General features: G+C 40.3%; 2 protein-coding genes across 2 annotated transcripts; both read right to left on the bottom strand.

Moving 5' to 3' along the window:
• Window positions 1–2,167: 2,167 nt before the first annotated feature.
• Window positions 2,168–4,968, bottom strand: lrit2 (leucine-rich repeat, immunoglobulin-like and transmembrane domains 2). Its single transcript, XM_084710198.1, has 3 exons — window positions 4,859–4,968; window positions 3,887–4,671; window positions 2,168–3,127 (listed from the first exon to the last, which is right to left on the bottom strand). The coding sequence occupies exons 1-3, from the start codon at window positions 4,966–4,968 to the stop codon at window positions 2,313–2,315; spliced, it is 1,710 nt and encodes a 569-aa protein (XP_084566324.1). The 3' UTR covers window positions 2,168–2,312.
• A 1,367-nt stretch (window positions 4,969–6,335) lies between these two features.
• On the bottom strand, window positions 6,336–9,493 carry lrit1a (leucine-rich repeat, immunoglobulin-like and transmembrane domains 1a). The gene is made up of 4 exons (XM_084710155.1): window positions 9,372–9,493; window positions 8,479–8,939; window positions 7,724–8,029; window positions 6,336–7,396 (listed from the first exon to the last, which is right to left on the bottom strand). Exons 1-4 carry the CDS (start codon window positions 9,491–9,493, stop codon window positions 6,336–6,338), a joined length of 1,950 nt encoding a protein of 649 aa, XP_084566281.1.
• Window positions 9,494–12,525: the final 3,032 nt, after the last annotated feature.

Genomic DNA, 12,525 nt, shown 5'->3' with positions numbered 1-12,525 from the left:
TTTCGAGAAAAGGAAAGACAGCACATTGTCTGTCCCTGCAATTTATTTTAGCTTGACAGCTACCAATGTCAGCTAGGTTGTTCCAAAGCCTGATCTTAATTCAATGGGGCGGGGACCAAGCAGAAATGAACTGATCTCCTTGCATCAGTGCAAAAAGGGCAGGGCAGAGTAGGGGAAGGGCAGCCAGTGTGATTTAAAAGGGAAAGGCAAGCCTTAGATAGAATGCCAGTGTTTGGGTATTATGTCAAATGAACAATGCCATTGGTCACCACATATCCCCAGAGCCATCTGCTTGTGGCAGCACAGTCAATGTCATGTGAGAAGGAAGGCTGCTGACAGTCTCTGTAGCTTGTAGGCCTGGGGGGGAGGGGAAGGGTATACAATATTGCACATCCTATACAGTCCCTAGTAACACAACGGGTATTTACTTTCTCCTAGCAGGCATTTAATATAGACACAATACTATCTGATTTATGTTTCTGATTTATGTTTAATACATATGCTGTCAAAAAAAAAAAAAAGTATTTTCTAGGATGTTTGTGTGGCCTGAATTCATTAAACATAAAATAAAAGTAGTTATTTCAAATGATCAATAACTGCAATCTGATATTGACAGGCTTAAGTTATTATGTACTCCCTCTTACATGGGCAGCACTTTAAAAAAAAAGAGTGTCCACCTCTCCAAACCACTAGGTGAAGTAAGCTACACAGCAGTAAAAGGCTGTCAGGGGCCTCCAGATTATTTTTTTCTTTAGGAGACATATTTGGATCAGATGTCAGATGGTATATTGTATGAGACTAGTAAAGACTATCTAAATCTGCTTTTAAAACTTGTGCTCTTTCATGTTGTATGCATCCCAGTAAATCCACTGTTACATAATGTGCCCGAGGCTTTTCTTTTTTTTTTAAGGCAAACAAAACACAGTGGTGGATATAGGTCGTCCATCCTGCCATTTTAATGGTCACAATGGTTAAATCCTATTCTGCTTCAACAACCTCCTTTTGAGCCCTTTCAAAGTGATACTGTAGGTTTTACCGATATTGTGAAAATAATTTTACAACTCAGTTCAATATTATTTTTATGATGACCATTATTCAAAATGTCAGCTTTCAAATATAATTAAGTATACTTATTGACACAGATGATATGTAAAGGCTGTCTGAACATATTGTAGGAAATTAAATGTCCCTATGTACACTCTTAAAAAAGTACAAAGGTGGACAAAAAGCATATGTCATATTCATAAAGTTGTATTAAAGGACACCTTTTTCAGTGCACATATCACATTTGAGGCATTTAAGGTATCATTCTTTAACCGCTGCAAAGTAAAGCCAATCTCAACTCAATTTGTGTATCTTTATCTTCAAGTTCCCTTGCATGTGATCATTTTATCAGAACAGAACATATATGGATAGGCATTGCAAGACTAGCAATAAAGACATTAATGAATAATGTTTATTGCATGTGCAGACACAAATCTGTTATTTTACTTTTACAGTCTATTTATATCAACCAAATATGCTGGAATTGCAGTTAATATACAATGTGGGTTTAATTAGAGTAATGGTTATTACATAAAGTTAAATTAGTTTAATCAAAACGTTTTAAAACTTACTCTCTTATCATTCTAATAAATCAAAGAGAGAGAGAGATAGAAGAGATCAAGGAGGAGGAAAGGCATGCAAGGAAAAGTAGAACCTAGAGGAGAAGAAGCCAAAGGAGAAAAAGATGCCATGGGTTTTATACCCAACCAAACCATCAACTTTAAGAACAATCAATCAGACCACATCTTGACCTTATTAGCATATATGACTACCAATGTAACAGGAAGTTGTGTACACAATGAGGTGTGAGAAACATCAAGCAATAACTTCACTCAGCAACTCAAGGCTTTAGCATATAAGAGGGGTGTCTCCCAGCCTACAAATATTCCCTCTTGATATGTTATAACATCACATTTTCACTTTTGAAAGTCTGGAGATAAGACATATTTGGGCAGGAAAAAAGAACACAGCCAAGAATATTTATATATATATATATATATATATATATATATATATATATATATATATATATATATATATATATATATATATATATATATATATATATATATATAGATATATAGATATATAGATATATATACTGTATGTATATAGAGAGAGAGATATATATAGATATATATCGATATGTATATAGCTTTAACTATTCAAATGGCTTAGTGACAAGTTGGACAAGTGCCAAAATCTTGGCATAAGTTACCAGAAATCCAGTTGTTTGAGGTTTGCCATTCAAGTACAACGGTGTTATCTTAATATAGTTCAGTGTGCTTAATGTGATTTGATTTGCTCTTCTGTAATTGGTCATCAGACCTCCTGCGGACAGTCTTCTCCTTATGGAAATCCTTTATCAGGCCCTCATCACTGGCAGCCTGCAGGCTATCAAAGGTGTCTTGTCTCTCCCCTGCCTTTCTTGGACTTGCACTCTCCCACCGCCTGTTTTTACAGAAGTCCAAGACCGGTTCCAGGCAGTTGAACTTAGTGTCAGTAGTACAGGCATACATACCCGCTGGCACAGCCAGAACCATAGCAAAGACTATCACAACAATATGGATAAGCTTCTCCCGCTGCTCCAGTTCACTGATGCCACTCCCAGTCATGAACAGGATGCACTGGCCCACACGGGGAGCCTCGTTCTTCAAGGTGACACAGATGTCATACTTTGTGGCGGGCATTAAATCTGAAACAGTGTAAGAATTGATACCTGGGCCAATGTAGATCAACTCCTTTTTGGCAGAGTCTGTTTGGCCAAAGTGGACGGTGAACCAGGTTTCCGCTGGGCGCTCCAAGACTGCGTACCACTCAATGGTGATGCCGTAGACTGTCTGTCTGGCGATGCGGATGTCAATGTAAACATTCTCCTCGGAGGAGGCGGCAGGCATGGGGGACAGGGCTGAGTGAGCTGGCAGGGAGCCATCAGGAGGGCGGACATCCAGGAAAATGCTGGCGGAGGAGTTGCCAATGAAGTTGTTAGCAATGCAGGTATAGATACCACGGTCAGCCAGATGGAGGGAGGGGATCTCCAGCTGAGTGCTGATAGTGTCCTCGTTAACCCTCTCTTGTGATTCTGGGATGAAGAACAGCAATATACACAATACGATGAAAAAGATATTGTGAAAGGTTAAAAACATCAACTCTACTCTCCCAAATCTAAATGTCCAAATCTAAAATATCTTCTTTTCTTGTATTGACCCTATAATCATTTTACTTTGATCTCCTTTAATGTACAAATATTTTTTCAAAACAAGAAGAAACACTTCTGTGTTAGGCTAAGGTTTCTATCCAATTACAGATAGCCTACAGATATTGAATGGTGATAAATGCATCTTTGTACACCCCATAATAGGCAGATTGTGGTCTGTATATCTACATTCATTCAGTGTTCAGATTTTATCAGTAGCAACCTAATCTTGTATTAGGGATTGCATACATTTGTGTCAAGGGTCTCATGTTTGTCTTGTGGAAGGTCCCCAGCCCCTCATTAATTCGAGCAATACTTTTAACATGGGCCTTCACCCTGCACATTCTGTGTGTGCAGATGAAACTCTGAGGGAAGTCCTAATCTCCCTCTCCCCAAGCAAGCAGGCAACCCCAAGATCGAATACATACATACAATACATACAGAAACTTAATGGTGATATTTTGGTCTTCCAAGCGTCCATATTGAGAGTATGAATTCTTACCACCTTGATCAGACTGTAGACCACAGTACTAGGCTATTCTTAAATGTTGTAAGCAGTGTGTGGTTGGGTTTAGATATGAGAGTTGATAAATCTCATACACAGGTATCTAGAGGAACATGCATTACGATTTGACCAAAACTTACCATGAAATCCTCTTATCAACTTGAGACCATATGTCCACCACACTGCGGGATCGGGCCTGGCCTTGGCCAAGCAGCGGAGCGTTATGTTCCCTTCAACGTGCATTGAAATGTTGGTCGTTGGGCCGGTGACGACAGGCTTCATGCAAGTCATCAGTTCTAATTCATGGAAGAATTTACCTGTCTCGAGATCAGGCCCTGCGCATTTCAAGTAAGAGTTCATCAGGATAATGGGTGGGCTGAGAGACCTGATAAACTCCACGAATCCTTTAAGACGACAGTCACAAAGCCAGGTGTTGTCGTGAAGTGCCAAGACAACATTAGGTGTGAATCCTAATTCCTGCCCGCCACTTCTCTGTACGCTCTGGTAAAGAGGCCAGTTTAGAAAAACATCCCTGGATATGATCGTAAGCTTATTGAAAGATAAGTCCAAGAAAGTGAGACTTGACAAAAATTTGAAAGCGTGTTCCGGCAGTACGTCGAGAAAGTTGTGCTTGAGGTCTAAGATTTTCAGCGCTCTAGTATCCTTAAACGCTGTCCATGGTACTGATCTGAGTTTGTTGCCTTGCAGTCTAAATTCCGTTAGATTTTCCATGCCCTCCAAACAATTAACATTCATAACAGTGATGCCATTGAAATTGAGCCACAGACTTTCCAGAGCTGTCAGCGATAAGAATGCACCGCGAGGGATCTCAGTAAAGTAAGATTTCTCTATTCGAATTTTTGTAATATCTTCAGGTATGTTTTCTGGTATGACCTGGAACGTACCTTCCATACACGTCAGTGACCTAAATGGAAAACAATAGAATTTAGAAGCCTATTGAGACAGTCATTCGATTTTGTGGAAACAACCTAAGATAAGGGGTACTTTCACCTGTCGGCCTACTTTACACGGTAAACAAAAGGTTAGGTCGAGACTCACCTACTGACATATATACAGCCGTTTGGCATTACCTTCATTAAGTTCAAGCTTACCTTTCGTGTCTGTCTGATACACAGCTACATCCACGTAAACATTGAGAATATGTTTGAAACGCTTGGATGATAACCAAACCTAAAACTATAAGATATCGGAATGTATCCATATTCGTAAATTCACGACATAGAGCTAGGTGTTCAGTGCATCAAGTGGCGCAGACAAGATAATCTTAGCCTAATCCCTGACGTAGACTCTGAGGCGGAAAACATGCATTAACACATAACACAACCGTGGCAGGGCTAATTGATCTACTTGGTGAGAAGTAGACCAATTAGTTTTTTGCGAGTGCAAGAAAAATCATTGCACACACCCCATTTTAGAAAATAATTTTACATCATAAGGGCGAAGATTATATGTACTCCAAACAAGAGGTGAAAGGCACAAATGAATTAAGACCATATAAAAGTTTATTTCAAAATATTCACATATCATAGTTGCAAATACAGTATATCGAATACAGTTGGTCAATATTAATTTGGGTTTTACACAAAACAAGTTAACAGTTGGTGGGTGGTCAATGTTTCAGGCCCAGGAATATAAATGTTTTAAACATCTAGCATAATTTCATATTTCTTTACATGTGCATTATTCAATCAGTTCTGTGCTTCTCTCCAGCTCCAGCTTTCTCCCTTTCTTCATTGTAATGATCAATGCCAAAATGTATATATTTCGGACAACATCCTACATATGTATATATACAGAGGCATGTGTTAATATGTACGTGTACATCATAGAGAAAAGTATATACAAATCTTACACATACATATGATATTGACAATGAAAAAATATCAATGGTCTCTAGAACATAGGCCTATCTGGATCAGATTTAAAGGGGTGGATTCTGTCAAAATTGTCAAACACAAATGATTGAATAAATAAGTCAAGATGTATCATTTCACCCACACATTGTGGTTTAAAATCGTAATAAATTGTATCTACAAAAACAATTTAATAATTAAATTGATAGGTTTAATTTCACCACACGTGATGGTTTACAATCTCAACAAATCATCTCTACATATTATCTGATCCATTAGACTATTATTATCTAAGTTAAATATATTCAGCATTCATTTCATTTTTAAAAGTGTCTGTGTAGTATGTCTGTCTGTATGAAATTTTACTTAAGTCAATACACATCGACAGCAGACATTCCTCATACCTAGAAACTGAATTCCAGAACCTATTCACTCTGCTTTTGAAACATGTATTCTTAAGAAAAGGGTATAAACATCATAACATCCTTTAAACTGATATTTCCATGATTGTACAACGTCCCAGAGTCCTTTGATAGAAGCCCCGCTGCGGTGGAGTCCAGCGAGGGGGGAGAGGTGGTGGTGAGTCCCGGGATAGGGGTGTTTGAGGGCGTGCTAGTGCAGGGCTGAGGTAAGGATGTGATTGGGGGTGAAGGTGAGGATATGGGTGAGAGCGGGGCAGACGGCGGGGGGCAGGAGCCGGAGCTGGAGCATGACGTCAGCAGAAGTACTCATTGGGCTGTCCCTCTATCTTAGCCGTAGCCTCAGAGTCCAGGCTGGAGCGGGCTGACAGCAGTCTGTTGGACTCCTCTGGGTTCAGTCTGGTCAGGTACTCGCCCTCCAGTCCTTTGGCCTTGGTGCCGGGCGACAATGTCTCAAAGGTCACATATGAGTCTTGGATGTCCTTAGACTTTTTCCCCCAGTACTTCTGGATCCGTCTTTTCAGAGCCCCGCAGCACACAATGACAGTGAGGGGGACAGCAATGACACATGCGACCGTGATAACAATCACGTTGATGAGCTTCTGGGTTCCAGTGGCGCTGGCTGCCTCATCAGTGGAGAATATCACACATTGTTCTTTCCTCGGGATGAGGCCCCTCACACACACACAGGCTATGTATTTTGTCTTGGGCACCAAACCATCAATGGTGACACGGTTGTTGCCTGCTCCTACGTTGATTTTCCTCATGTCTCTCTCCCCAAAAACAGCATACAGAACACTGAAGGCAGTGGTGTTCTTAGCCTTGGGGGCCCTCCAGTTCAGGGAAATGGTGTTGTCTGTGTCCCCCACCACCTTGACCTGTCGGACCAGCCGGGCAGGGTCCTGCTGGAGGGACGAGGTGTTGGCCGCCAGGTTGCTGAGGTTGGTCTTCTCCAACTCCAGAAAGCCGTCAGGGCTCTGAGATGTGGTAGGTCCAGGGATGGCTCTGTCCGCCAGAGTGTAGCTGGCTACCCCAGCACCAGGCTCCAAGGCTGGGAAAGGTGGAGGACTTGGGGTGGGAGCCACGTATCTCGCCACTAGCTTCTCCTGGTAAGCGGCCTTTACAACCCCACTGGGCTTCTTGGGTTTTGACTTCTTTGCAGCAGCAGCAGCAGAGGTTGCACTGGTTTGGTTGGTCTCGGGTTTTGGCGAGTCGGAGACTACCAGAGAGATGACCGCCTCAGTGCTGCCAGCATAGTTGGTGGCCTTGCAAATGTACTTCCCTGAATCACGGAACGACACAGCCGGGACACTCAGAATGGACCAGATTATCCCCTCTTTGGAGTTCTCCTCTTGAACTGTGAGAGACAAAGAATAGCGGTTTGACAAAGACCTATCTTAAGGTACACAAAGGTTAAATCTTTATTAATAACATGCTGGGTTTTTAAAAGGGATTACAGTTGACTTTCCTAGCCAGGCATGGTTGTCCGGATGTGCAAAATCATCAATAAATCTCACTGTGGTAAATGGGCATACTATTTTTAAATGACTTCCCATGTACATTGAGTCTCTTTATCTTTCTCTTTTATTGTCATGCGTTTCAGTGTAGATTAATACTTCTTCCCTCAACCAGTCACACACACAAACCAAACCTTACTCTAAAGCAAAGGTTGTTAGAGACTCACCTGTCCCGTTCAGTACTTTTCCATCCGCCCTTCGCCAGGACAAATCTGGGATGGGTACTCCAATGGTCCCGCAGCGCAACATCACGTTGTTCCCAACTGCGCTGCGGACGCGCGCCACCGCTGTGTGTATGCGTGGAATCTGACAACGCCGTAACTCTGCGTCGCTGAAGAGTACGCCAGAGAGACTCTCGGGAGCAGAGCAACGCAGCCGCGTGTCTATAAATGCTACCGAGAGCGTCGGAGACTTCTGAAACTGGACCAGGTCGTATAATCGGCAGTCACACATCCATGGGTTGTCGTGGAGACCTTGAGGAAGGCGAGAAGAACGAGCGTGAACATGAAGAAAGCTTAGGAAACACCAGCCACATCGCTAGTGGATGATAATGTGATGGAATTAGGGTTAATTGATTAGGCCTACATCCACAATGATGATCCTCGTTACCACAAGAAGGAGGGTGATGAACATAATGATAATAAAGTTGCATCACCTCTAATATTTCCAAAATGTATAATTTAGAGGATAATCACACATCCATAGATTTTTTATATGTTGAGCCTTTCACAATGAATATATACTGAATACATAACCAGTACTGCCATTTGAGATGTCTAAGTGCCCCATGACTACCGGTCCATCATAACGTATCACATACAATATTTGACCAAATAACTGTATGTCAGTATGATTCCCATAGAAAGTAAAGCGAATTCCTGTTTTGTTTGTTATGAAAACAGACCAATTCCTTTTATCTTACCAAGTATCATTTTTGAGCTTTCCGGGCCCTGCGCGGGTTTGATCATTAGCCAGGTGGAAAGCACCTCTGTCGGCACGGTCAGGAGGTTGTTGCTGGACAGATCCAGATAGGTGAGGTTCTTTATGTAATTCGTAGCATCTGCCGGAACGGAATTTAGCTGGTTGTTGTGCAAATCGAGCAGTCTGAGGCTGGGCATATCCATTAGTGATTCCCAGGGAAATGCTGCAAGCGTGTTCCCATCCAGACGAAGCTCTTCCAAGTTTAATAGCCCTCGAAAACTGTCTGGGTTCAGGGCGGTCAGTGTGTTGAAAGACATCCAGAGAAATTCAAGACCAGAGAGGTAGTTGAAGGCTTCACGTGGAATCCGCTGGATGGCAGTTTTCTCAATGCGCAACTTGGATGTGTCCACAGGAAACCCGACAGGCACAAGAGAGATCTCAGGGTCATTGCAAATTACGCTCCTGTGAAGAAAGGGTGGATGTTTAAAATATAATTTGTTTATTTCAGTTATTGCACTGTTAAAGGATTTGATCGTGAACAATTGCGTAAATTTGCACAACACAAATGTGGGCCTGGTGATGCACAAACACAAACAACATTTTAATATGAATTTCCATGTGCAATATATGTGTAGATTTCGGTTTATAACTTAAAAGCAATGTTTTTTTTCTGTACTAAACGCCATACAATGTGGAGAAATTGGTGAAAGTGCTTTTGAGAGATAATCCCGTACTAAATCCAATTGGACAAACATGCACACCCGGAATCGTCTTAGTGCACGTGTTAACCACCCATTTCAAACATCTGTAGTCCAAGAGGACTGACTTTTAAAATGGAATTCGTTTCAAATGATTTGGATAGCTTGGTCGTTGAGCAGTGTCTCATGGACTTACCTGGCTTTTGATCCGTCGCTGAGGTTGTGATAAAAACAGCTGCACTGCGACGGGCACGCCCTTACCGTGTAAGGTAGCGCACCTGTGGCCAGGTAGAGCCCCAGGATCAACGCGAAGAACATTTTGGCCCACTTGACGCGCACACAATTTGCCTACATGCGCCCTGTCAATGCCCACTTGAGACAAACAGACCTGCTTTTGTCATTTATCGTAATATCATCCGCATGGCTTTGTCCCACCGCTTCGCTGTCCCATAGTGATCAGACTGCTATGGGTCCCGAGATAAAAAGGATAGACAAGGATTAGTGAAAGTACTGGCGTTCTTTTCATTTGGATGCGTATTGCATCCCGGAATCCGATAGGCTGCGCAGAGACGTCCCTATTTATTATCACAGAAAATACTTCCGAAATGGTCATAATCCACTGTGATGTTAGTTTTTTTTTCATTCTGCAAATTTAGCTTGTTCATTTTAGCCCTGTCGTGACTGTTAATCTGCTGGTGAACAACATGCTTTCTACCACAAGGTGGCCCTTAACACAGGGACATTTGCTATCTAACCTTTTACAAGTTACATTTTGGTCCTAATGAAACAGGTTTGCAATGACTGAATACAAATATTTAATAATTCATTTATTTTTGTGGGCTACACACATTTAATAACAAATAATCATCATCATGAAACCTTTATTTAAATGAATACAATGTGAATGATTTCATTACAAATTATGTAAATAATATGTAGGATGACAAAACATTTGATAATATGATTTGTGACGTGTAGATTTTAATGTTTATTTTTATTTTGAAATTAACATTTCTGACAGTGCTTTGAAAACAATTGCCTGAAACTTTATTTCAAGTAACACAATGTAGGTCTGTAAAAAACAAGATTTCAGATTGTCATTTACCCGTGTAAACTTAGTATTGACCAAATTGAAATACAACTTCTTAGATGCAAATAAATTACAGCAACAGAAGCAAAGGTCTCACATTTGAGTTACTGTAGACATTCTCCATGCCTGATCAGCAACTTTTCAGGCATTTTATTTATATTTCCAAGCTGTAGGCTGTAGTAACCTTTGCAAAAAGTTACCTTTGTAATCAAGGACTGTCAACTATTTGCATGACAATATAAATCAGACACTTTACAATATATAATTTGTAACACCTCCCCATCAAATCAAAAAGCCACCTATTTCAAACTTAAAATACAAAACAATCATTTCTAAAGTCTACTCAACCAGTGTGCTTGGATAGTATATTATAATACAAATATACAAACTGATACTTGAAACATTGTTCTCACTAACCTATGTGCACATACAGTAATCCCATGGACTTGGAGCAATACCCCTGGACATGTTGTTTTGTCCAAAGATTGAATGTTGCACGTTGAAATGGGGTTTCCTTGGGTTTACCCCTGATGTAAACAATAGAGAAACATGGTCAGTGTTAATCTTGGCCACAAAGTTAAAGTGTGCCACGTCTTTGGATTGAAAGGAATTGGAACGATTATCCAAATTATTTAACACTTCTGGACTTAACACTTACTTCTGAATATTGTGTTGGTGGATCAGAATGTGAAAGAAAGGACACCTTAAAGAATCACTGACTCAATCTTATGTTACACTGTAACCCAACATCAAAAAAGGAAATCTAGTCAAAAGTACTGTGAAGCTATAAATTAGTATTCATTTGAGTGTGTGTGTGTGTGGTGTACATGCAGGACATGCTAATGCTCTGTTGAAATAGTGTCTGCCTTGTGCTTTGGATTCTTTTTCAGAATGACTAAAAGGGTTTTTAGTAATCTTTCAATACTATGTTGCCTTTGTTGGACATCATACACATTCCTTATTGTTCTCAAGCAGTTAATCTAATTTGCTGTGGGCAAAAAATAAGCCCTCTTTCACATATAATAACGTGGAACGTATTATTGGACTTCTTCCATAGGAGAATGGTTGGATTCTCAGTATTATGAGATGATGAGATGAGATTCAACTTTATTGTCATTGCACAGGGTACAAGTACTAAGACAACAAAAAGCAGTTGGAAAGCTTAGTCTTTAATGCTTGGTCATTCTGATATGAATTATTAAGTGATTTCAGCAGTCAAGATCTTTATCTAATAATGGTTTCTAAGAAAGTGCAATTCTTGATTTCCATAGAAGGCCAGTGCTGACTCATAGGGTGAACCGTGTTATTAATCTGAGTCTGTGTGGAAATATAAGCATCTGGGCACAAATATTAATAATAAAGTTACTTTCAAAGGAAAACATGTACTTTGTGAAAAGGGTCATCAAAGCTTATTCCTCTCCACTTCTCATGGAGTGTTGTATTTATTTGATTAACGTCTTGATCTACTGGTTTGGCACTGTTTGATGTGAAATTATTATTATCTTTTTTGAACTTATTTTGAAACCGACACTTTTTCAGGCATTTATTGTTAACTATGTAACTACTGTATATAATAAGTGAGGTCAAAAATGAAGATTCACCATAACACACAAGGAAACACACAGAAACTACATAAAAGTGGGTTAGTGAGTCTGTTGAGTTAATTTGAGACCTAAAGTCAAATATTGAAATAAATGCGGCACAAAGCAGCTCATGTTCTGAACACCTAAAGCCAGGACTGATGAGGTCAGCCAGGGACAGATGTATTTGTGGATGTTGGCTCTATATCAGAGACAACTTAGTACAATTCCCTAATCAGGTCAGTTTGTGACACACATCTGGGTCTGTCATCACATTTGAATCTGTTTTACCTGTGTCATGTCAGACTGACTTATCCGTCCACTAACTTTGTAAATGAATCATTTTATACTTATACAAATTATCTGCCTAGTTGTGTGAAATTTCAGAAGCTAAAATATGAAACAAATAACTCAAGATTCGTTCTTCAAAAACATTCAGCAGTGTTAAGCCACAGAACCCTTAATGATAGCTACACGATACTTGTTACATAGTAGTCACATGATACTTGACAATTTCTAAAAGGTTTACATTGATTGTCCCCAAGGTCTCCAATCGCATAATCCTTTGGTGGAGACTGACTTGGGACCAACAATATGACCTTTGTTCCCACCCCCAGTCCATATGAAAAGCTGCCAATAAGGATGTAGCAATTGAATGTTTCACTTTGAAATAAAGTGTA

Source organism: Hypomesus nipponensis, chromosome 11 (genome assembly GCF_054491055.1).
Source record: "Hypomesus nipponensis isolate SF chromosome 11, ASM5449105v1, whole genome shotgun sequence".
In the NCBI taxonomy this organism is placed as follows: domain Eukaryota; kingdom Metazoa; phylum Chordata; class Actinopteri; order Osmeriformes; family Osmeridae; genus Hypomesus; species Hypomesus nipponensis.
This window is presented reverse-complemented; position numbering and strand designations above follow the sequence as displayed.